General features: G+C 49.5%; 1 protein-coding gene across 6 annotated transcripts in view; it reads left to right on the top strand.

Moving 5' to 3' along the window:
- TBC1D1 (TBC1 domain family member 1) overlaps positions 1–22,986 on the top strand; it is a 208,025-nt gene that overhangs the window by 150,684 nt on the left and 34,355 nt on the right. For all 6 annotated transcript variants that reach the window (XM_036331236.1, XM_036331249.1, XM_036331259.1 and 3 more), the window contains one exon: positions 18,912–19,097. In XM_036331236.1, the coding sequence (XP_036187129.1) occupies positions 18,912–19,097 (186 nt within the window). The remainder of the gene's footprint in view (positions 1–18,911; positions 19,098–22,986) is intronic.

Below are 22,986 nucleotides of genomic sequence, written 5' to 3' on the forward strand. Positions count from 1 at the left end.
GGGGGGGGGGGGTGGCCGTGGGCTGTGGGGTGCCCCTGCTGCTGCCCACCCCCAGGACTCTGTAACACGGGGCTGGCAGTAACAGGCTCCTCCCATGGGGGGCAGTATTGCATAACGAATGGGAGCATGGGCCTAAGTGAGGCAGAGTGCGTGCCCTGGGAAGCCCTCACAGGCCAAGGGAGGGACAGTGTCCAGATGGCAGGGAGACAGGGCTTGGGAATGTTTTGATTTCGTTTTTGAATTGGTGTGACCTCTGGGAGGATATCCTGGAATCTCAGATCTTTATTTACATCAAGACTCTTTCCTCGCACACCTTTCCCGAGTTGCCAGGGTTTTAAAGGGGCCTTGCCTGAGTTTTTTCTGCTGCCTCCTTCCAGCCTGCGGTCCTTTGTTTTCCTGGAATGTTTTGAGGGGAAATAAAGTGAACCCGTGCTAGTCATAACCCCCATTGCAGGACTGTTCCTGCAAATGGCTTCTGGACCCTCGAGGGAAAAGGGCCGTACGTAATTTCAGAAAGGCATCATTGGCTCGAGAGTCAGTGTAGCATCCTGGTTAAGAGTACAGATTTTTGATTATGGTAAAAAACACACAACATAAAATTTACCATCTTAACCATTTTTTAAAAATATTTTTATTGATTTCAGAGAGGAAGGAAGAGAAACATCAGTGATAGAGAATCATTGATCATTTGTCTCCTGCATGCCCCCAACTGGGAATTAAGCCCACCCACAGCCCGAGCATGTGTCCTAACCTGGAATCGAACTGTGACCTCCTGCTTCATAGGTCAACGCTCAACCACTGAGCCACACCAGCCAGGCCATCGTAATCATTTTTAAGTGACTAGTTCAGTATAGTTACGTATATTCACATTGTGGTACAGTTGGTCTATAGAACTTTTTAATCTTGCAAAATTGAAACGCTGTCCCCATTAAACAGTCTGATGCATTCTCTCTTTCCCCCTCACCCTGGCACCCACGATTGTACTTTGTTTCTATGGATTTGGCTACTTTAGGGTCCTCATATAAGTCAAATCATACAGTATTGGTCTTTTTGTGACTGGCTTATTTCACTTGTATATTGTCCTCAGAGTTCATCGTTGTTGTAGCATATGATGGGATTTCTCTCCTTTCCTAGGTGAATAATATTCCACTATAAGTATAAGCTACGTTTTGTTTGCCCATTCATCTGTCAGTAAATAGGCTGCTTCCACCTCCTGGCTATTGTGAGTGATGATGCAATGGACATGGGTGTGCAGATGTCTGTCCGAGATCCTTTTTTCAGTTCTTTTGGATTTGCACCTTTTGGAAGTGGAATTGCTGGATAATATGGTGATCCTAGTTTTAATTTTTTGAGGAACATCCATACTGTTTTCCATTTCTCATTTCCACCAATGGCGCCCAAGAGTTTGTTTCTCTACATCCTCACTGACAGGTGTTGCTTTCTGTGTGTGTGTGTGTGTGTGTGTGTGTGTGTGTGTGTGTAGTGGCCTCCTAAACGGTGTGAAGTGTATCTCGTTATAGTTTTAATTTGCATTTCCCTAATGATTGGTGATGTCGGGCATCTTTTCACATGCTTGTTGGCCATTTGGATATCATCTTTGGAGAAACGTCTGTTCCAGTCCTTTGCCCATGTTTTAATTGTATTATTTGGGTTTTTTATTATTGAGTCGAAAAGTATGGACTCTTAAGTCAGACTGGTCCAGGCTGCAGTCCTGCTCCTGCATTTAGAAGCTGTTTGACCAGGGACAGCTGCCGCAGAACCCGCAGCTGTCGCACGGGCGTAGCCATCACACCCACCCCTGTAGAGTCGAGTGTTGGGGCAACAGTGAGGAAGCATCCACGAGATGGGAGCTAGCGCTTCGAGAAAGAGACAGGCAGCCTCTTGCTAAGCGTTGGAAGGAAATAAAACACCAGCTCATTTCCCTCCACAAATGGCAGCCAGTCTTTAACTCCACCTCCCCCACCTTGTCTTTTAGCATCACTGGGCTCTTAGGACCAGCGCAAGGAGGCTCTTGGACCACCCGGGACTCTGTGGCTGATGGGGGCCCCTCGTGTTCCCCAAAGGAGCCGTTTGGGCCTCCTGGCAGTGTGCGGTGGCTCGCACAGTGGCCTCAGCTTTTGGCAAAGCGCACGTCATGCCTGAAGTCACAGCCTAAGAGCACGTGGGTCCTGGGCCGCCTGATGCTCCTGCCCCACCCAGGTGCACACCTGCCTCCGCGGCCGGCCTCCTGGCTGAGCAGCCTGCGCTCTGCGTTCAGGGGTGGAAACTGTGGGCCAGGCGAGCCCCCTGGCGCAGACACCCGGGACGGTGTCTTTTCAGACTCCTGATGGGCAGAGACAAAAGACCGAGCATCAGTGTAAAGAAATTAGTCATAGATGTTTCACTCTTTAAAAGCATCCCGCGAAGGTCAGACCGTGTGCCGCTCTCCAAATGTCAGAGACGCTGGCGAGCACAGCGAGGGGAGACCTGGCGGCCGGTGCACACTCGGGCTCCGGAGGGCCCTTCCCGGCGCTGACCTTCCTGGGAATCCGGGGCGCCACCTTTAGCCCCGCGGGCAGGACTTGCTTTTCTCTGTCGCGCCACCTCCTTGGAGGGGCAGATATGTGCGTCTTTACCAAATCCCTTCATTTTTCTACCAAAGCAGCCAGTTTCTCTGCTCTTCCTTTCTCCCGTGCACTCGTGACAGTCCTCCCTCTCGCCGACCCGCGTGGGAGCTGGTGTGCCGGCCACGCCACCCCCAGTCGTGGTCGGTGGAGGCTCCGAGGGAGCATCACTGCACCCACCAGAGTAAGTGTGAGAAGTTGTGGGGCGCAGCTACGGTGTTTTGGCCAGGTTCAAGCCTCGGACTAATGAAAGGACAGGGTCCTCTCATTGCCACGTGCAAGTCCCAGCTGGAGGGCAGGGCCCCCCCAGCACAATTATAGCCAACGGCTGTGGTTGTAAGCTTGAACCTATGGTCCGAACACGTGGCCCCACGTGCTTTGTGCTAGAGTTCAGGTGCATGTAGTTGAGTGAGGTTGAAACTCACGAGAATGCTGTAAACAACGTGATCACGCCCCTACTTTGCCTCGTGGCATCTGCTATAAAATAAAGACACGGCTTGTGGGCGCTGGCGCTGTCTCCTCATCAGGGAGCAGCGTCCCACCGAGACCCAGCTTTCATTCTCTTGTCTGTCTGTTCTCAATTCTTTCACCCTCCTACTCAGGATCACCCTTGGCTGAGCTGGCATGGCACATAAGGCGCCCTGGGCTGAGTATGCCATGGCCGTGCCAGCTCCCCACAAGAAGTCTGTCGAGACTTCCCGTGAATATCATGACTCGGAGGGCAGGAAGCCATTCGCTGATCGTAGAGCCCATTTCCATTTTCTGATGGAAAACGTCACAGCCCCAAACGTAGCACAGCCGGCACGCACGTCTCCCCAGCGCTGGGCGGTGGCGAATGCTCCTTTCCCGGTGGTTTCCTCCAGGATGCGGGTGTGTGAGGGCAGCGGTGGGCCGGGGTTTTCCAGGTGGAGGTCCATTTCCACACGTGTCTGGTTAGCATTGTGCGGGCCGGGGGGAGGGACGGGGCTCACTATTTTAAACTTGGTGTTTCATAGTGCGGACTTCCCCATGCCCGCGCCCCAGTGGTGCAGGAAAGTCCTCCCTAACTCGTAAGGCCAGGGCTTCCTTTGGTGGACGTGGGCTGCGATCATCTGGGATAAGCATTGTGCAATGGGATGGGTGGGGTGAGCGTGTAGTCACAGATGCGGGAGCAGCTGGAGCGAGGGCGGAGGGAGGGCAGCAAAGTTTGTCAGGGGCCCGGCCCTTAGCAGCTCGTCCCTTGTCAGCAACTGAGCCCGAGTTCTCACCCCAGGACCCTGTGCCAGCAGAACCCCCACCAACCTCTGCTCCCCGCCTTTGCGGGTCACCTGTGCGCCTCTGGGACCTTTCCTCCTTCTCATCCTCTGCTTGTTGTCCTTGGCCACTCACTTCTTTCTCACGTTCCCCACATTCCCTCTCTCTGAGCCCCTGGGGGACATCGGCTTCCCGTTTCTACCCCCCCCCTTCCAGCAGTTCCCACCAAAGGCCGCCCCAGCTCCCCCCTGGAATTACAGGCCTGTGAGGTGGCCCTTTCGTTTTTGTTTATTCCTAGTTGAGGGATTTCAGGTGCTCCTCTCTGGAGACGAGCCCTACATGTGCCTGCCCCACCTGGCCCCGTTCTCTGGGACCAGCGTGGTGACCCAGTGCCGACTGGTCTTGCTCCTACTTGGGTGCTTCAGACTCTGCACCCCATTATGATGTTGTAAAAGGGTGATTATGGGCCGAGGAGACGACACAATGCAAACCCAGAGTAGGGGGTGGAAGGTCCATTTATGTGTGTTCAGTGAAATCCAAGAGAAGGCCAGAGGGAAATAGATAAAAATATTGAGAGCACTTATCTTTGGGAGGTAAGGGTACAGGTAACTTTTTCTCCTCCCCCCCCCCCACATTTTTTAGTGTTTCCTGTTTTTCTACAATTAGTTAAAATAATCCCTTTCTTTTTAGGGAGGAAAAAGCCAGTTGGGATATCTAAAAACACTCTCCTGGGCCAAAGGCAAAAAATAGGTCTTCATGCCTTAAGAATGGTCAGAATGTGCTGCGGTTTAGTCATTCCCCCTCTCCCTCGAGACTGGACACCACTGGACACCATGGAGGAGGCTCTGACCCCTGCTGAGCCGTCTCCTCCCACAGCGCCTCGCCCCTGCCTCCCTCCCCCTGGGGCCTCGATTCACCTCGCAGGCCTCCAGGGCCACAGCAGCTGCTCTCTGTCCCGCACGGTGGTTCTTTCTCGAACTTGGTCTTTGCTGCCGTCACACCATCAAGATACTAATACGGTTTCTAGTGAAAGTCCAAAACCTGCGTACAAGACACAACCCCTGCCTGGGACAGGGAGAGGGAGGTGTACCGTGTGCTACTTAACACACAGAGATCTTGCGTGCACAGCTGTACGCACAGCACTGTGCGAGGGGCCGGGCTGACGGGGATTCAGTGCTGGATAAAGGAGCAGGCGAGTGTCACCAAGGGGACAAGCACACACCGAGGGAGAAGGAGGAGGGAGATGCAGGGCCTGGCAGAGGCCAAGGTTCTGCTTCGAAAGCTGCGGCCGCAGACGGGCGGAGAGCCGCTCAGGTCCCGGAGCGTTTTCGTTACTGTCTTCTGTCGATGCAATGCTGTCCTGTGGCATGATCCCCAAGGATTTGGGGTTACAACTTTATGAAGATAAAATGATCCTTTTCCACCCCGAGCTCCGTACGTATCATTTAAGTACAAATTAAATACGCGGTGTCTACCCATCTGTGTGATAAATGCCTGGTGTAAACTATTTCTTGACTCTTGGATCTTTCACAAACCTTAATTGCGTTCTTGCCTTGAATGTATTTTCCCAGATTTTACATGGGAAGCCTGTGTTTGCCTCATGTCTGGAGGCTGCTGAGTTGTCCTTTTTTTTTTTTCTTTTCTTCCATCATCTTATGGGGGTGCGAGCGATTTCAGTTGGAAGTCAGGCTTATACGTGAGGCACTGGCATGGCACTCTGCGGACACCTGGGGACCTGGGGGCGCATGTGTGTGGCGTGTCTGCCCGCTGGTGGGCTGGTGGGCTGGTGGGCTGGAACGGGTTGGGCTGGCAGTGCCATTCTGAATGTGCTTCCTGCCGTGGAGTAAAGTGTCCTGTTTTGACCAGGAAGCAGGCTGGTAGACCGGATGACAGTCCACTTCTCAGTCCTACCCCAGGACCTAAACGTCAGAGATGCCACCTGGCAGCACAGGTGAGTGGCCACATTAATGGCACAGGTGCTGTGAGGTCAGCAGGAAGGGTGGCTCTGAGCTGAGGGCCTTGGTACCTTTGCTCAAGCACATCCCTCTCTCTGGCCTCCTGGTCTCCCCTCCCTCTGGAAAAAATCTGAATTTTGCCAGTCCCTCGAGACTCAAAACGCCATCCTATTCCTTTCCGTCATAATAAAACCTTGTTACCTGTGCTTTCAAAACTTCTCATTTTCCTCGGCTCAGACTGACTTGTTTAAGGAAACTTTGCAGAGGCCCCATAAAACGTTCAGTCAGACCTGCTGCGATAAGATGGAGTCCGGGGCTGGTTTAGAACCACGTCTGCTCCTGCTGTGGATGGAGTGTTGTCCCCACCAAACTCACACGTCGAAGCCCTGAAGCCCGATGTGTTGGTATTTGGAGGTGGGGCCTCCGGGAGGTCATTGGCGTTGGATGAAACCCTGGGTGGAGCCCCCAGGATCGGCCAGTGCATTACAGTGAGAAGAGGAGACCAGAGTTCTCCCTCTCTCCGCCGTGGGAGGGTACAGCCAGAGGAGGCAGGAGGAAGAGGGCCTTTCCCAGGCACCTTGCCCGCAGGCACCCTGCCTTTGGGCTTCCGGCCTGCAGCCCTGCGAGTAAGAAATGCTGGCTGTGTAAGCCACTGGCCTGTGACGTGTTGTTACAGCAGCTGAGCTAAGACAGCTCCATTCCCCACCACGCCGCCCTGGCATGGGCTTTGCCAGCAGAGCCCCTTGGGGTATAGTTCAGAAGCTCTCTTCCATGGTGCAGCCAGTCTGCTCTTCCCAGGTCTCTGACCTCAGGACCCTGCGCTGTGCTTGGGAGAATTGAGGGTGAGGACACTGACTTCCTCTCTGGCTTCTTCACCTGCCTCGGCAGGGAGTGAGCCCGAGCACCCCCCTCCCGGGCTCGGTGGCAGGGCTGCTGTGCGGGGAGGTCCCACGGAGGGGGTGCTGGGAGCCGCGCTGTAATGAATGCGCTGCTTTTCTGCGGGTGGTTAAATAGAAATCTTGGTCTAGCTTGTAGGAGTATGTTTTTCTGTTTGTGTTGGGTGGCTTATCAGTCTATGTTTCTGACTCTTTATGTTCATATGGGGAAGTTTTCTGGAAGGAAAGTTATTATCAGTGTAATACTGGGGGTAGCTGATGTGGGTCCGTAGGGAGGGACCACTTTCTGAAAGCCTTTCTTAAGAAAATGGTGTTAATTTTAAGTTTAAATAGTTGTCTTTGACAAAGATAAAAACTAGGTGTGGCTGGTATTTTAAAGGCAAGATGTGCATTTTAAAATTTTATTTAATGGTGAGGTCATCCATGATGGATGCAATCATCACTTAATTAATTTGAAATCGTTTATTTAGAAGGCAGGTTCCCTGGTGTCATATAATATGAAACCACCAATTAAGACAAACCTATCACCTAAAATAAAGTGGCTGAAAAAATGCCAAAGGCCAGGGGTTCTGAAACCTTAGCGTGCACTGGAATTCCAGTTGCTGGGCCCACCCCAGAGTTTGTGGTGCAGAAGGTCTAAGGTGGGGCCAAGAATCTGTGGTTCTGACAAGCAGCCAGGTGATGCAGAGGGCGCTGGTCTGAGGCCACACTCAGGGAGCTGCTCCCGGAGCCTGAACTCGCGGCCTGGGTTCTGTTCATGGCGACCCGGGTGCCGTCGTGGGAGGGTGTCAGGGGGACAGCTTGTCCTCTGCGCCCTCAGTGAGGTCCAGGCAGGGTGGGCTCGCTGTCGTCATGGAGAGCCAATAGTGTAAATGACGACCGTTGGATGGCCTGACACCTTTTAAAAAATCCATGCGGATGAGATCAGAGGCCTGGGTGTGGGTAGGTCCCCGCACGGTTAGGCTCCCTGGATCCCAGAAGCAGGACTGAATGGCTAGTCCTCCTGTCTCCTCATCTCTGGAGCTGTGTCAGGGCGGCGGCCTCGCTGGGCGCAGGGGCCCCTTCATGGTTAGACCTGACTCATTTATCACCATCTGTGCCCCTTCCTCCCCCCCCCCCCCCCCCAGCACACACGCTTTCCCAGGGTCCTAGGAACGTCTTGGAATTTCTGAATCCATCGTGATGTTCTGTTTTCATTCCTGCACTTCACCAGGAGGGACCCTCTCTCTCTCTCTCTGGCAGTCTACATCCTGGTCACCCTTCGGGACTTGGTGCTTGGCCATTTCCTCCCTGCTGCCCCTCCCCCACCCCACAAGAGGGTCAGGTGGGGCTTAGCACTTCCAGAGGTAGGTCCTCCACGCGGCCCCCTGTACTCCTCCTCCCCCGCGGGCGGCTCTACCATTTCTCACACTGGCCTGTCAGTGGCCTACTCAACTGTCTCCTTGGGGGCAAAGTTGGTTTCATTTCGTCACTGTTCTTGGGATAAATTAAATGAATGATGGATCAGAGGGGTGCTATATTGTGTTTTTTATCAAGCTTTATATGTATATGTATGTATGTGTATGTATATATATATCAGATATTTACATAGAGATATATGTAAAGTTGTAAGTTCTGCATAATTAAGACTAAATCTGTCGACAAGAGCTGCGCCCCAGTCCCTTGTGCCTGGAATCACACGAGGGCCTTGTTTGTTTCTTTCTGCGTCTGTGCATGTGTTTCCTTGTCCTCTGTCTACTCTAGACCCAGCCTCTTCCTTCTCTCCCTTCTACTTTGTCTTTTCCAAGATGCTCCAGGCTGCTTCTCTGGGCTCCTCTTGTGTATATTATCTGTGCTCAGGGGAGTGATTGTCAGCCCTCGGATGCCATTCTCAGAACCATGGAGCTCGGCTGAGGTTGCCTGGGGCCGGGGAGCATTGGGCAGCATAAAGGAGAGGCTGCAGGACCTGGCCGGGCAGGGAGGCTGGCGGAGCCTTCCCAGAGGGCGTGACCTTGGGGCTGAGCTTTGAAGGAGGAGGAAGGGAGTCAGCCAGACAAAGAAAGGCCAAAAGGGCATTCCAGCCATTGTGGGAGCGGCCAGCCCTCTCCAGTGCCTCCACGCCCCTAGTGACCGCAGGTCCCGGACACACTAAGGCGGTAACCAGGGGCCTCCTATTGTTGGAGGGAACCCCTGGGACAGCATGTGATTTTCTTCATAGAATACGTGTCTGTCTCCCCCAGTTTTCTTTTTTATCCCAGCCTGAGTCCACTTGTTAGATGTCTACCCAACGGAAAGCTTTGGCAGGGTTAGCATAAGTTAATGGTGGTAATAGAAACTCAGCACCGTCTTAGTGCTCTCGAGGGTTTTTCATTTAATCCCTGCAACCAGGCCGTGGGCGGTGGGCACTGTTACTGATGAGGCCAAGCGCTTGCTTATTTCCTGGTTAGTAAGTGGCAGTGCTGGTGTGATTAGGTGCCTCCTCCTTTCCCTCTGGTTCCTTCCTATCACCCAGAGGCCCTGGCAGGAGCCAGCTTGGCCTCTGAGTTCCAGTCCTGGCTCCACCAACTAATTAGCTCTGGTCTCAGGCCTGACCATTGAGGGATCAAAACAGTCCTCGCTCATCGGGCGGCTGTGAGGACGAAATCCATGGGTGCTTGTATAGCATGCCTGGCGCGTAGTAAGTGTCAAAAAACGGGACTTTGTTCCTCTTTGAGTCTCAGGGTTTTCATCTGGGAAGGGAGGTGGGGTGGAGCTCAGCCATCGTCCAATGCCCCTTTCAGCCCTAAGTTTCTGTGTTCCTTCAAATGCTGACCATTCCTCCCCACCCCGCCACAGTCCAGAAGGCAGGAGGAGAGCAAGGGGGTGCTGGAGGGGAGTCCCGGACACACCCGCTCACACGTCCTGCTGGCACTGAGCCAGGGCCTCTGTGCGGTGCTTCCCCTCCCTGCCCCCCAAGGTTTCCCATAAAGCTGCAAGGACCAGTTTGAAATTCGGTGTTATATAAGCGGTGTGCCCGGAGCGAGCACACTATGGCAAAGATCAGCGTTTTATACTCCAACTGAGGCTGAATATTTGTTCCTCTTTATAGTTTTGTTGTTTTTAAACAAGAAACAAGAGCTCTGACATTCAGCCTTCTCAGAAAGTTCAGTATCATTCCCCTTGCAGATGCAAACACAACTGCCATTTATTGCAAAGGCTAATTTTACCCGTGCATTGAATAAACATGCGTTAGTCTACGGCATTTTCTTGGTTCTTTTCAAGATTATGTAGGCGCGACTCAGAGCCACCGTCTCCCCTCCACTGGGGACAGCAAAGCTCTTGGTGCCTGGCCTGTGCTCTCACAGCCCCGTTCCAGCCGGCCGGCCAGAGCTCCCGGAGCACCTGCTGCCCCTGTTCTCCAGTTCTGTTCTCTTCCCTGGACTCCCCACCACCTTGCTGCCTTTCCATTGCCCCTTTGAGCTGAGTCCGGCCTTCCTGACTCCAAGTCGTCTTCATGGAGCCTGGGAAACTCTCCGGAATGACTGATTGAGGAGGGCGCAGGGATAAAGATCTGCAGGGCTCTTGCTTCTCTTTCCAGGTTCTGCATATCCTGGCTGCTCCTGTTTTTTAAAATGTGTGTGTGGCCTCCCCATCACAGAACCTCACCTCTCATTCATCCCATCTCGGGCAGGGTTAGGTGCGCTCTTCTGCAATCGAGGCTCAGCCACTCTCGCCTGCTGTTTCCACATGCACACTGTCTGGTCTTCTGGTCATTAGCCAAAATGGGTTACGGAGTGGTTCATTGGGAGTCACCTGTACCCTTGTTTATGCCGCTCCATGTACCCACAATGGCCCCGTCATTTCCCCCGTCTGAACTTTTCTCGTCCTTCAGGGACCACCTCCGCTTCCAAAACCCTGATGCTGGTAATGAGAAGGACGGTAGTCGACATCTTCTGGAATGCATCTATGTGTCAGGCTTGGTTTTTTCCATGTAGTTACCTAAACATTAAGTTTGTGCCCACAGTGATCCCGAGAGGTAGGCACTGTTAACCTAAATTTTGCAGATGAGAAAACAGGTGGAAAGTGGCCAGACCACCTGTCTGAGGTTAAGTACCTGGATCAGTGGTGGACCTGGAATTTGATCCCAGACATCTGACTCCAGGGCCTATGCTCTCAACCTGATAAACAAGTGATGCATTTTCTCTGCCGAACTTCTAGAACACTTGCAGTCATGTACTTCTCTCAATCACCCTGTTGAAAATTTTAAATTATTATTAAACTAGAGGCCCGATGCATGAAATTTGTGTAAGGGTAGGCCTTCGCAGCCCCAACTGCTGGGGCCTTTGCAGCCCCAGCTGCCTCATGGCCCCGTCCCTCCCCACCACCCGCAGCCCACACCGCCTTGGCCTGGCACTGCCCACGTCTGTCGCCACATAGCCCTGGTTCCCCAGTTCCATGGAGTCTCCCCATCGATCATCCTGCAGAGGGTGGCCTGGGCCTCCCTCTTTGTGGTGATAATGGAGCCCCCCCAATTGATCGCCCCACCGGCTGGTGGCCTGGGCCTCCCTCTGATGGGCGATCGTGGGGCGATGGTGGGCCCCTGACCAATTGCATCGCACCTGCCTTGGCTGGCCTGGCACCAGTGCATGTCTTAGCGTGGTCATCTGGATGATCATTCTGCTGTTCAGCTGTTCAGTTGATTTGCATATTACGCTTTTATTATCATAGATGTATTGGGGTAACATTGGTTAGTAATAGCATATAAATTTCAGATGTACAAGATGATAATTTGACATCTGTGTACTCTATTGTGTGCTTACCAGCCGAAGTCTCGTTTTCTTCTGTTCCCATATATTTGATCCCCTTTACCCACTTCACCCCCCATGCCTTTCCACTCTAATGACCACCATACTATTGCCTGTGTCTCTGATTTTGTTTGTGGTGTTTGTTCATTTGTTGCTTTCTGTTCTATATCCCACATATGAGTAAAATCATATGATTTTGGTCCTTTTTCATCTGACTTATTTCACTTAAATAATACTCTCAGGATCATCCACATTGTCATAAATGGCAGTATCTCACCTTTGTTATGGCTGAGTAGTATTCCGTTGTATGTATGTGTGGCATCTTTACCCAGTTACCCATCAATGGGCAGTTAGGCCGTTTCCTTATCTTGCTATTGTAAACAATGCTGCAATGAACATCACCCTGTTGACATTTCCAGGGACTGTGTCATATTCATATTTGCACTTCTAGCAGCAGGTGGCAAAAACTTTAAAATATTTCTTTTTTACCAAATGAATATTATTTTTTAAAAATGCTGTTTTCCTGGGCCATCATACAGGACAATATAACTGTAGGAAAATAATGAAGTTCTTTGATGATTTTCCATAAACCATTTAAAGAAGTCCTGGTCCGGTTGTGCCATGACCTCAGAGCCGCCTTGGGTTAATGGATCCCGTTGTTGGTGACTCTTCCCTGTGCACCTGCTGACGCGGCGGAGAACAGCCGTCTCCGCTCCCGGGTCTCGGCTCTGCTGGAGTGGAGGCGCAGTGAGTTACTCGTGCTTTGTAAACGTGTGGCGGCATCCAGAGAGGCCTGCCCGTTCCTTTCTTAAATCTAACGTTTGCGTTACTTTGTTTTTTTAAGACGTTTCCTCCAGCTGTGGGGAACAGCAGATGCTGCAGATGTTAGTCCTGTCGCCGTTAGCTTTCCGCCAGAGATTCAATGCTCAGTTTCAACTCGCGTTTCCAAAAACCCATTCATGTTGTTAAAACAGAGGTTATGGAATAGCGAATTTTAAACATTTTCTCTTCTTTCGGCACGGGAGATCAGGGTTTTCAGGAGGGACCCGGAGAGAGTTATAAAATGCTCTATTGTGGGGCAGCAGGAAAAGCCAGAGTATTGGAGAGTGAGGGTCTGTCTCTTCATTGTCTTCCAGGGCACTCAGCCTGTGATTCACTCTCATGTCTGTGAGAGCAACTTAATGTCATGTCTGTAACTGCGGGTAAAAACTCGGTATTGCACTAGCCGGTTTGGCTCAGTGGGTAGAGCATCGGCCTAGGGACTGAGGGGTCCTGGGTTCGATTCCAGTCAAGGGCACATGCCTGGGTTATGGGCTTGATCCCCAGTAGGGGGCGTGCAGGAAGCAGCCGATCAATGATTCTCTCTCATCATTGATGTTTCTATATTTCTTTCCCTCTCCCCTGCCCTCTCCCTCCATCTCTGAAACCAATAAAAAAATATTAAAAACAAACAAACAAAATAAAACAACAAAAAAAACCTGAGTATCGCTGTCTCATGAAAATATAGGGAAGGCGCCCACATGCATGTTCCATTCTCTCTTGCCGGTCACAGCACTGATCACATCCATACCGACAACGCAAGGTCACACTCCTCCCCTCGCGTTTGTGTTCAGGGCGAGAGCGGATGCAGCACAGGGTCGGAGAACGACTTGGCATCTGAAACATTGACACACCTGCACGGATGGTTTTTATGACTCTGAGGCGAATGTCCCAGCAGGGATTTCAGCGGAGGCAGTGGTCTCTCAGGCCCCTGAAGAATGGCTGGTTTTAAAGCTCTGAGAACCCATCGGGGGCTGCTCTTTCTGAAAGCCTACGGAGTTTTAAGCGTTCTGCGTCTTGTCATTGCAGGAGATGGCAGAATAGTAAAACCTAACCCCAGGCTAATGTTCGTGTAGCCCTTGGTTTTGTGGCTTTGCAGACTTTATAAATATGTCTGTCCGCGCCTGTGGTCTCCACGGTTGGGGCAGCTGGAGGTGAATGTCATTCCTCACATGTTGCACCGAGGGATCGGAGCCCAGATGGTGTACCTGTTTGCAGGGAGGGCCCAGCCCAGGGGGCCAGCGCAGCCTCTGCAGCACTCAGCGTGCCCTTCCCAGCAGCCTCCCTCTGGGCGCCAGGCTCCCAGCGAGAATGGCAGCCGAGGAAAGAAGCCCGGCCCCCAGTGTTGTTCTGGAGAATCGTGGGAACATCGGAGCAGCCTCTCCAGACCACCTAGCACCTCCCATCCGGGTGCCTGAAAGGAGTCTGTGAATGCTGGTGGCAGTGGACGAGGTTGTCCACGTCGGTAATGCTGTTTCCTAGCAGAACAAGGTGCTCAGATGACGGCTAACCAGCAGTTGCCCTTGGGTGCGTGAGTACACACCTCACAAAGCTGCACCCCAAATGCATGCACACGGGTGCAGACACGTGAGAGAGGTCTGGTAGCAGAGCTGTCGCCTGTCCCAGACCTGATCTTTCTGCACTGATAAGGAAACAGCCCTCTCGGATTGAATTAGCCAGGTCAGATTTAGAACAAACAGATATGTAACTGTCCCCCTCTTGTAAGTCACTGAGCTATTCTGTAACTAGGCTACTCTTAATATGAACAAAAGAGAATATACTTTTAAAAATTCTTGTTCATTATAAACTGTAACTTCAGTAATTGTTACCACATAAAGTAAACGTGGACGAAGCAGGTACGTTCGTACCTCTCCCCAGGTTTTACGCGACAATAAGTGATAGGTTTGTAAAGTTCAGAATCAGATTCCTGTTGGGGGTGATCTTGCCCCTCCTTCTCCCCAGAGGGCATTTAGCAGTATCTGGGCATTTTTATTGTCACTACTGGGGTGGGCGGGTACTACTGGCATCTAGTGGGCAGTGCCCAGGATGCTGCTAACCATCCTACAGTGCCCGGAACATCCCCCCATGGGATTGCCCCTCCCAGAATACGAGGAGTGCCGCGGCTGAGAAACCCTGCTGTCAACGGTGAGGTTTGCTTGCCGATCTTTTCTGTGGACTCGCTGTGATTGAGTAATTCAGAGGTGAAGTTAGCATGAGCACTTGCAATCCTTTGCGTCCTGCCCTTGGCCTTGGTACCCTGATCAAGGTCAGGACAAGCTCTGGCCATGTGTGAAGGCTTCCGTTCACACATGGCCAGGCAGCTGACAGTAGCAGCTTTTGGTCTGTGTCCTAGTGGAAACAGTGAGAGTAAATGAAGAGCTGACATGATAGTAAGTACATAGGGTCACAGGAGAGCATGGACCGTGAAAATGTAGTGTGAGCCCCACCATTCAGAGTGTTTGGAGAATCGCAGTGTGGCCGCCCCTGGGAGCTTGGTGGCAATCCAGATGCCCAGGTTCCCCTCAGACCCGCTGAATCAGAGTCAGGGTTTTAGCAAGATGCCCCCAGGATGCTGTGCACCCAGAAGGCAGGGAGGCACTGGACACGCATTGTTTACTGTGGACGAAATGACACCGTGACTACGACTCTGACTCTGACTAGTGGTATGACCTTGGTCAGTGGTCGGCAAACCGGCTCGTGAGCCACATGTGGCTCTTTGGCCCCATTGAGTGTGGCTCTTCCACAAAATACCACGTGCAGGTACGCACGTACAGTGCGATTGAAACTTCATGGCCCATACACAGAAGTCGGTATTTTGTGGAAGAGCCACACTTAAGGGGCCAAAGAGCCGCATGTGGCTCGCGAGCCGCAGTTTGTCGACCACTGATCTTGGCAAAGTTAACACAAACCCCATGGCCCCTGGGTGGTTTGGCTGTAAAATGGGGCTATCATCGCCTTTCTCATGAGGTGGTGTGAGAATCAGACAAACTTATTTGTGTCAAGGACTCATCACGTGGTAAAAGCTCAGCAAACTGAGTTGTGACTGACAATAAGTAAAAGAAGGCAAGAGCAGCGAGCATTAGGGAGGCAGTTTATGCCTCAAACCCCACAGTCGTCATCACCAAACAATGCTTGTACCCTTGGCAGATTGGATTTCTCTGAATAAGAAAATAGCAAAAGCTGGAGCTTCATAAGCTTCTATAGCCTGTGGTCCTTGTCAGCGACCCAGTTGGCAGAAATACATGGACCAAACAGCCTAAACTCCTAGACGTCGAGCTCCATGAGCCGGCCTGAGTTACACCTGCTCTGTCCATTACACTCCATTTGAGAGGAATGTAGCCGGAATTTTCAAGACATCCAGGAGAAAGGCTGCGGTAGACAGAGAAGATAAGTGTTGAGGAAGGAGACTGGGTGAGATGAGCCCTTGTCTTATTAGTAGAGTTTAAGAATGGGATAGAATGCCATACGATTTCACTTATTTGTGAATAAAATAAACAAACAAAATTGAAACAGACTCATAGATACAGAGAACAGACTGATGGTTGCCGGAGGAGCGGGGGTGAAGGACTGAGTGAAAAAGGTGAAGGGATTAAAAAGCACAAGATAGTCATTACAAACTGTTCAGGGGGATGTAAAGTAAGCATAGGAAATACGTTGTAATGACTAGGCATGGTGCCAGGCGGGAACTGGAAATATCAGGGGAGCACTTTGTAAAGTATGTGATTGTCTAACCACTAGGCTGTACACCTGAAACCAATACAAAATAATATTGAATGTTAACTGTAATTGGAAAATAAAATTAAGAAAAAAATGTCTAACTCAGAAAAACAAAAAGAATGGCAAAGAATTGTCAGGTTAACTTCACCTACTGTTTTGTTGACTGTCGGATGCGCGTGACACACACACACACACACACACGTGAAAGTGTGCTGACCTGCTACTCTAACCGCTGCCCCCCACACACACACACACGTATTTGAAAGTTCACTGACCCGCTACTCTAACCGCTGCCCTGTGCCTGTCATACACACACACACACACACACACGCGCACGCGCGCGCGCGCGCGCACACACACACGTGAAAGAGCGCTGACCTGCTACTCTAATCGCTGCCCTGGTGCCTGTGTCATCAGCTGGGAGTCACACTGTTTGGAAACGAGACTCTTGTGAACCAGTAGGAGTGTAAATACTTCCAACATGAGGTAAAGCAGAACTGGAATCATTATTGAGTGTCCAGCAGAGTTTCAGCAGCAAGATGGTAAAAGGAGGAAAAAAGGAAAGGGTTCAAATGGAAGACTTCAGGCTGCAGAGTGGGATGAAACAAGAACATGACTCAGATTCCTTCTGAAAAAGGGATTAGAGTTGATCATATTCCACAATGTCTAGAGCACCTGTGCATCCTGGTGTTTGTGGATTGATTTGTCTTCCAGGGGTTTTGTATTTTTCAATCTTTGACTTAAATCAGAACACTTTAGCATTATTTTTCTTTAATTTTCTGATGATAAAAATTGTTTATTGTCATGCATTCAGAAAATACAGGAAATACAAAGAAGAATGACAAACATGCCCAAACCCAGCACCTGCTTGTCTCTTCCTTTATTCATCAGTTATTTATAAAGTACCTGCTGGGTGCCAGGCCCCATGCTTGGTGTGGAACAAATCCTCCCTGACAAGGTGGCTTTGTGGAGTCTTCTTAGAGCTTCCAGTTGTCTGGCTAAACAGCTAATAGGTTTACTATATTCTTACTGTGTGTCGTATCCTGTTTTAGGTGGTTTATAATATGTGTATTAATTTGGTCCCTCTAGCACCGCAACGAGGGAGGTGCTGTTATTCCCACTTGACAGATTGGGAAACTGAGGCACAAAGAAGTTAAGCAATTTGCTAAAGGTCACAGAATCAGTAAAGGCAGATTCTTGATTAAAACCCAGGCAGCCTGGCTCCAGAACCTGACCTATTAGTCACTGAACTGTACTGCCTTATCACATGTTATAATATACAGAGAATTCTGATTCCTGCATTTATGTTGGCCATTAACATTTGAGCATCCTCCTGTACTGTACATGAACTGTGTATAACTTCTTACCTCTAAACAAAGTAGAATTTTAATTTACTCACTTGTTTAATAGGATCATAATGAAATAAGCATATATAGAAATGTGATGAAAAGCATTTAAATGCTACAGAGATCATTAAGATTTCTTAATGCTTTTCATAATTTTTTATTTGATTTTTCTTTGTTTAATTTTATTTTCCAGTTACAGTTTACACTCAATATTATTTTGCATTAGTGTCAGATGTACAGCATAGTGGTTAGACAGTCCTATACCACATACAGTATCCCCCCCCCATCATAATTTTTTTAATCCAGTCATTTTAAAAGGAGTTAACATGGACAAGTTATTGTAGGAAATTAAACATTTTGTGGTCGTGTTTGATTTTATAGCAGGAAAATAAACGCAAATTCAGATAAAGGTAACAGCGGCCGATGCCGACGACTGTTCTGGAAATGAGTCGCTCATGTGGAATTGCCTCGGAGCTTTACGGGTGGTGTGAGGCTCAGGGCTTTCATGGCATGTGTTCACACCATGATGATGTTTAGGTTCAGTTTAGACAGAAGTTCCCAAGGATGATTTGTGTCAGATGGGGCCACTCGGAGAGGAACTTGTGCTGCGGTTCAGAGCTAGTTGCATAGCTGGCAGGGGGTGCTCTCCGTGCGTGTTGTCGGTATTTGTGAGTGGTAACATTGTGTACCGGCAACATAGACTCTGCAGTTGAGAAAGGTACAGATTCATGAACTGTAAAGAGATTTCAGCTAATAAATGGAAATTTAAAAATTGACACCATAGGATGCATTGAATCGGTGGGTACCCATCGGAAAGCATGGGCTTCCGAGTTGGGCAGACATAGGTTAGTGCCCCAATGCCCCTGTGTATTCACTGAATGGCCCCAGGCAAGTCCCCTGGCTTCTCTGAGCCTTGGTTTCCTCTTCATGCTAATGCCTGCCTTCTGGAATTGAGGGATTGAATCAGTACATAACACACCTGGTACTGTGCCCAGCACTTGATAGAGGGTCTGTTAATGGTCACTGTCATTATTTGCTATTAAATATGTTTTAATTTTCTTTCCAAATACCTTTCTAAATACCTATAACAGAGTGGTTGAGCATGCATATGAAAGCAAGACTGGGTTCCAGTCCTGGCTCTGCTACTTCCTACCTGTGTGACATTGGGAAAGTGACTTAAATTCCCTGTGTATCAGGTTGCTTTCTTTAAGACGGAATAGTTCTAGTACCCATGTCTTGGGGTGGTTGGGTGTTAAGTAAATGATTATACATACATCGTGAGCACCAGGTGAATGTTTGCTCTCACTACTAATGTACTCATTAACTCAGAAGGAGGTGTATTGCACCTTAAATAAGTAGGTGTCTTTGAACATTTCCTAAGCTTCTACAACTTTTGCTTACTATTTACATGTTGTTAGATGTCTGTAGTTCAAACATAGTTTATTACAGTGCATATTAAGACATGAATCATAAGTTTGGGTAATACCACATGGTGAGGAGAATTTTCTGACTTGGCAACATGTTTGAATATAAATTGTTATTGAAAAATGACCGTTCTGAAATGTCCTTTTCCCTCCAGATTATTCTGAGCTGGGAGAGCTTCCGCCACGGTCTCCATTAGAGCCCGTTTGTGAGGATGGGCCCTTCGGCCCTGTCCCGGAGGAGAAGAGAAGGACATCGCGCGAGCTTCGCGAACTGTGGCGCAAGGCGATTCTACAGCAGATCCTCCTCCTCAGGATGGAGAAGGAAAACCAGAAGCTCCAAGGTTGGTTTGCCATTCTTTAGACTCGGCGGGCCTGGTGATCAGAACTTATCTCGGCTTGAAAGTGACATCACATCAGACGTAAGCATGCTGCCTTTCAAAGGAAGCAAGACACTCTCATGTGCAACACTTTACATACGACTGTACAATTACATAGACGTAAATATCTGTTAATCAGTAAAATGAACACCACTTTTTGGAGATCTAATGATCTCACTAACTGTATTAGTTATCCCTATATGGCCATTTTTAGCATAGTGCCTAGAACTTCTGAGAGACCACCTGCAAATGTAAGCTTTAACCTCCTAAAAGTGGGTTTTGTTTTGTTCTCTCTCTCCCTGCGTTGCCCTCAGCCAGAGTCTGTGCCTCGATGTTGTATGTGAACTAATCCCACATAATCACTAACTTCATAACCTCACTCTGTGTGCGTGTTTAGTGAGCTGCAGGTAACCTGAAGCGTCAACATTAGCCGAACTCTACCTTGTGATATCAGGGTGTTTATGTAGCCAGGCTCACTCGGTCCTGAGGACGGCTCCAGGGTATTACTCGGAAGAAGAAAGGAAAGTAAAGCCCAGAGAAGCCGAGCAACCTGCCCAGGGGCATGTCAGGATCCAAATATGCCGTGAACTTTGAAAGCTTAGGTTTTGTTCATTTCCTGTTTCTATGCTGTCACTTGAAGCAATAAGTATTATTTTCGAAGTAGCTGAGAGCTGAGTTTATGTTCCCTGGATGGTATAATGGAAAGAACATGGGACTTGGAGTGTAGAGAGCGGCCTGGCCATAAACTAATGAGGAATTTGATGAGGGATTCTGGACATACCCTCAGAGGGAGCCCGGGCAGGAGTCGGCCGGGCCGTCACTCCCAAGGAGGTTTTGGAATTAGAGTCCAGCGGTCTCCCTTTAGCTGTGGTTTTCAGTTACCTGTGGTCTGGAAATATTAAATGGAAAATTCCAGAAATAAACAGTTCATAAGTTTTAAATTGTGTGTGCTGTTCTGAGTAGTGTGATGAAACCTTGAGCTTTGTCCCACTCCATCCTGCCCGGACATCCATCATCCCTTTGTCCAAAGTTTCCTCGCTGTCTACACTACTTGCCGTTAGCCATTCAGTCGCGGTTTTAGTCATCAGAGCCACCGTCACGGTGTCGCAGTGCTTGTGTTTAGGTCACCCTTATTTTACCTGATGATGGCCCCAACGCACGCAAGTGGTGATCCTGGCAGTTCGGATGTGCCAAAGAGAAGCCCAAAAGTGCTTCCTTTCAGTGAGAAGGAGACTATGTACAGGAAAAACATAGTGCCTATGGTGTCCAGTACTCTCTGTGGTTTCAGGCATCCCCTGGAGGTCTTGGCACCATCCCCTGTGGATAAGGGGACACTGCTCTACATTTCATTGAACTTCCTCCCTGGTTGTCCATCTTCATCTTTTAATAACGATCTTGCTGTTTGTAAGAAGCTGAAAGTCATTAAGACACTGCATCTGATTAATACGGTTCATAGTACAGATAAGTCTATTATCTTTGACCAAGTACAATAAATGAAATAGGAAGTAATAAGAACTTTTGATATGAAAGTGGCCCAACCGTTGTAAGAGGCTGCTTGTGGACGTAGACTCAGTATCGAAGCTGAGTGAGATGGGCCGTTCCGTGAGGGTGCTGTCAGTGCTAGGACTTCTCCCAGCTCCATGAAGGCGATTCATTCTAAAAGCAGCGATCTACAGGAGCTTTGATGGGGATGGCATCACTGAGTGTGTCATCAGTTGAGTGACAGCACCCATGTTCCTGAGCATGTTGGTTGAGATTTTTGTTGAAAGTGAAAGACAGTCATGTTTATCAGACAGGTCATAAACCTTAGTGCCTATCCTGGTTGACTGTGCAAATGACAGCCATGGAACATCAGGGCTCCCCTGTGAAACGGGAATGGTGCTGGCTGGCCTGGGAATGATGGGAAGAATCGTGACTATCATTGACGAGATCAGGGTACCAGAGAAGCAGAGCTCCTGTGAAGCTGTGTAAATGGCGACTTGCCTGACCAGAGTGAGCTGGGACATTTCCTGAGGTCACCTGGAACACCGTGCTGGCAGCTGTATATGTGCACTGGCCCCGCCCAGCACCTTTCCACTGCTTCCTCACTTCACCTGCAGCGTTCAGTCCCGTGTGGCCTTTCGTTTTTACTGCTGGGATTCGCTTCTCTTTTTAGTTCTGTGAAGTTCAACACGTGTTTACCTTTGCGGTGAAAGCACAGTAAGCTTGCCAAATATAATTTAGAAAGCATTGCATCAGTATGTACAGTACCTATATTGCTGAGAAATCATCATCAGTAAAAGCCTGATTGTGAATTGCTCAAAAAATATTGAGTAAGCTGTGTTGGGGTGGGATAGGGGGCAGGGTTTTGTCATTAAATACAGAAGCAAGACTTGATAAGAACTTATCAGGGAATGTACTGTGTGCTAGAGAGACAGCCATTTTATTGCTCCCCCTCACACCCCCCAATTGCTTTTACAAAGGAAAGTTAAATTGCAGCTGGGAGTGGCTCTTAAAATTGATCACGGGTTCAGGCCAACTGGCAAGATCTTTGGAAAAGATACTAAAGAAACACGTATGAGGTCCTGCCTACCGCTAAGCCTAGTTCCTGGCTTTTGCATATATGGTCCAAATATTATTACAGTTCTGGAAGCATTGCATCTGAGAAAGAACCAAACAATGTCATTGAAACCTGCCTCGCTCGCTGTAGAGTGTAGACAGGGGGAAGCTGAATTGTAATTCCCCCAGTTAAACAGCTTATTTTTTCAGTGATGTTGGGACTAAAATGCATCCCCAGCAGTCGCCCGCATGCCCCTCTGCAAGGCCATTCTCCCTCTTATAAATGAAGATGCAGGCAGCCTCCTGCCAGGCAGCAGGGCGTGGTTCAGTGCAAGCCTAGCTCTTGGTCAGCACGTTGCTGCTTGTCGGACTGACTCTCATAGTTCGGCATTTCTTGTTTGAGATTAAAATGGTATTACATTTGCATAGTGACCCATCGAATTTGGAATTTTAATTGAATTGTAATTGAAGATATTTTTAAAAGGTTTTCCCCTGGTTAAACAAATGTTACATGTTGGTTGTAAAAATATTAAAAAATGGGTGCAGTTTTTCCAAAATCTCCACAAGCTCAGGGTTATTTAATTACTGAGGCTCCCAGCCCCCTAGCCTTCCCTTTCTCAGCTTTCCGGAGGCGGTGGCAGTCGGAAGAGTGTTTTATCTGTGGAAGCGGTTGCTAACGGCGCAGAACTGGGAATGGGCAGCCACAGCCCACCCTACGCAGGGGACATAAATCCGATCTGAACGTTAGTCCAAAGTCCAAGTGAGCTCACACGTCCATGTTAAATGATAACAAGTGGTTTCGATGACTCTCATGCAGTCCTGGTTTCCCCAGCCCCAGAAACTCACCGACACGGGACTGTAGACCCTTATTCACTATTTCAAACAGTTTGGTCTTGTATCTAAAAGTCTTGTGTTGGCACCTTGACTTTTGTCACAGGCCCGCACCATCTGCCTCGGTTGACAGGGATTTTGGAGGCCACTGAATTTAGGCAGCAGTGGTGTCAGGGCCAAGAGCTGGGTGTTGCCTGGCCAACAGCAGAATGAATGGATTAAGCTTTTCCAGCTGAATCTTCTGGCCAGACGCTTCCAACCTGTTGACCTCAGAGCCTGTCTCTTGTGTTGCTTGCCGGGCTCTTCAGTGTAGCCAGACGCTCCCAGGCAGAGTTCACGGCCAGGGAAGTAAATGTGTGTTGGCTCCGGCAGCCCTATGCTGCTTGCATTAAGCAAGGCTAGGCCTGACCCGATTTGCCACGGGGGTTAGTTCAGTGCTAATGATACCTTCTGTGTTTCCTCACAGCCACAAAAAAATCTGGGG

The sequence above is a fragment of the Myotis myotis genome, unplaced genomic scaffold (assembly GCF_014108235.1).
Source record: "Myotis myotis isolate mMyoMyo1 unplaced genomic scaffold, mMyoMyo1.p scaffold_m19_p_1, whole genome shotgun sequence".
NCBI lineage: Eukaryota > Metazoa > Chordata > Mammalia > Chiroptera > Vespertilionidae > Myotis > Myotis myotis.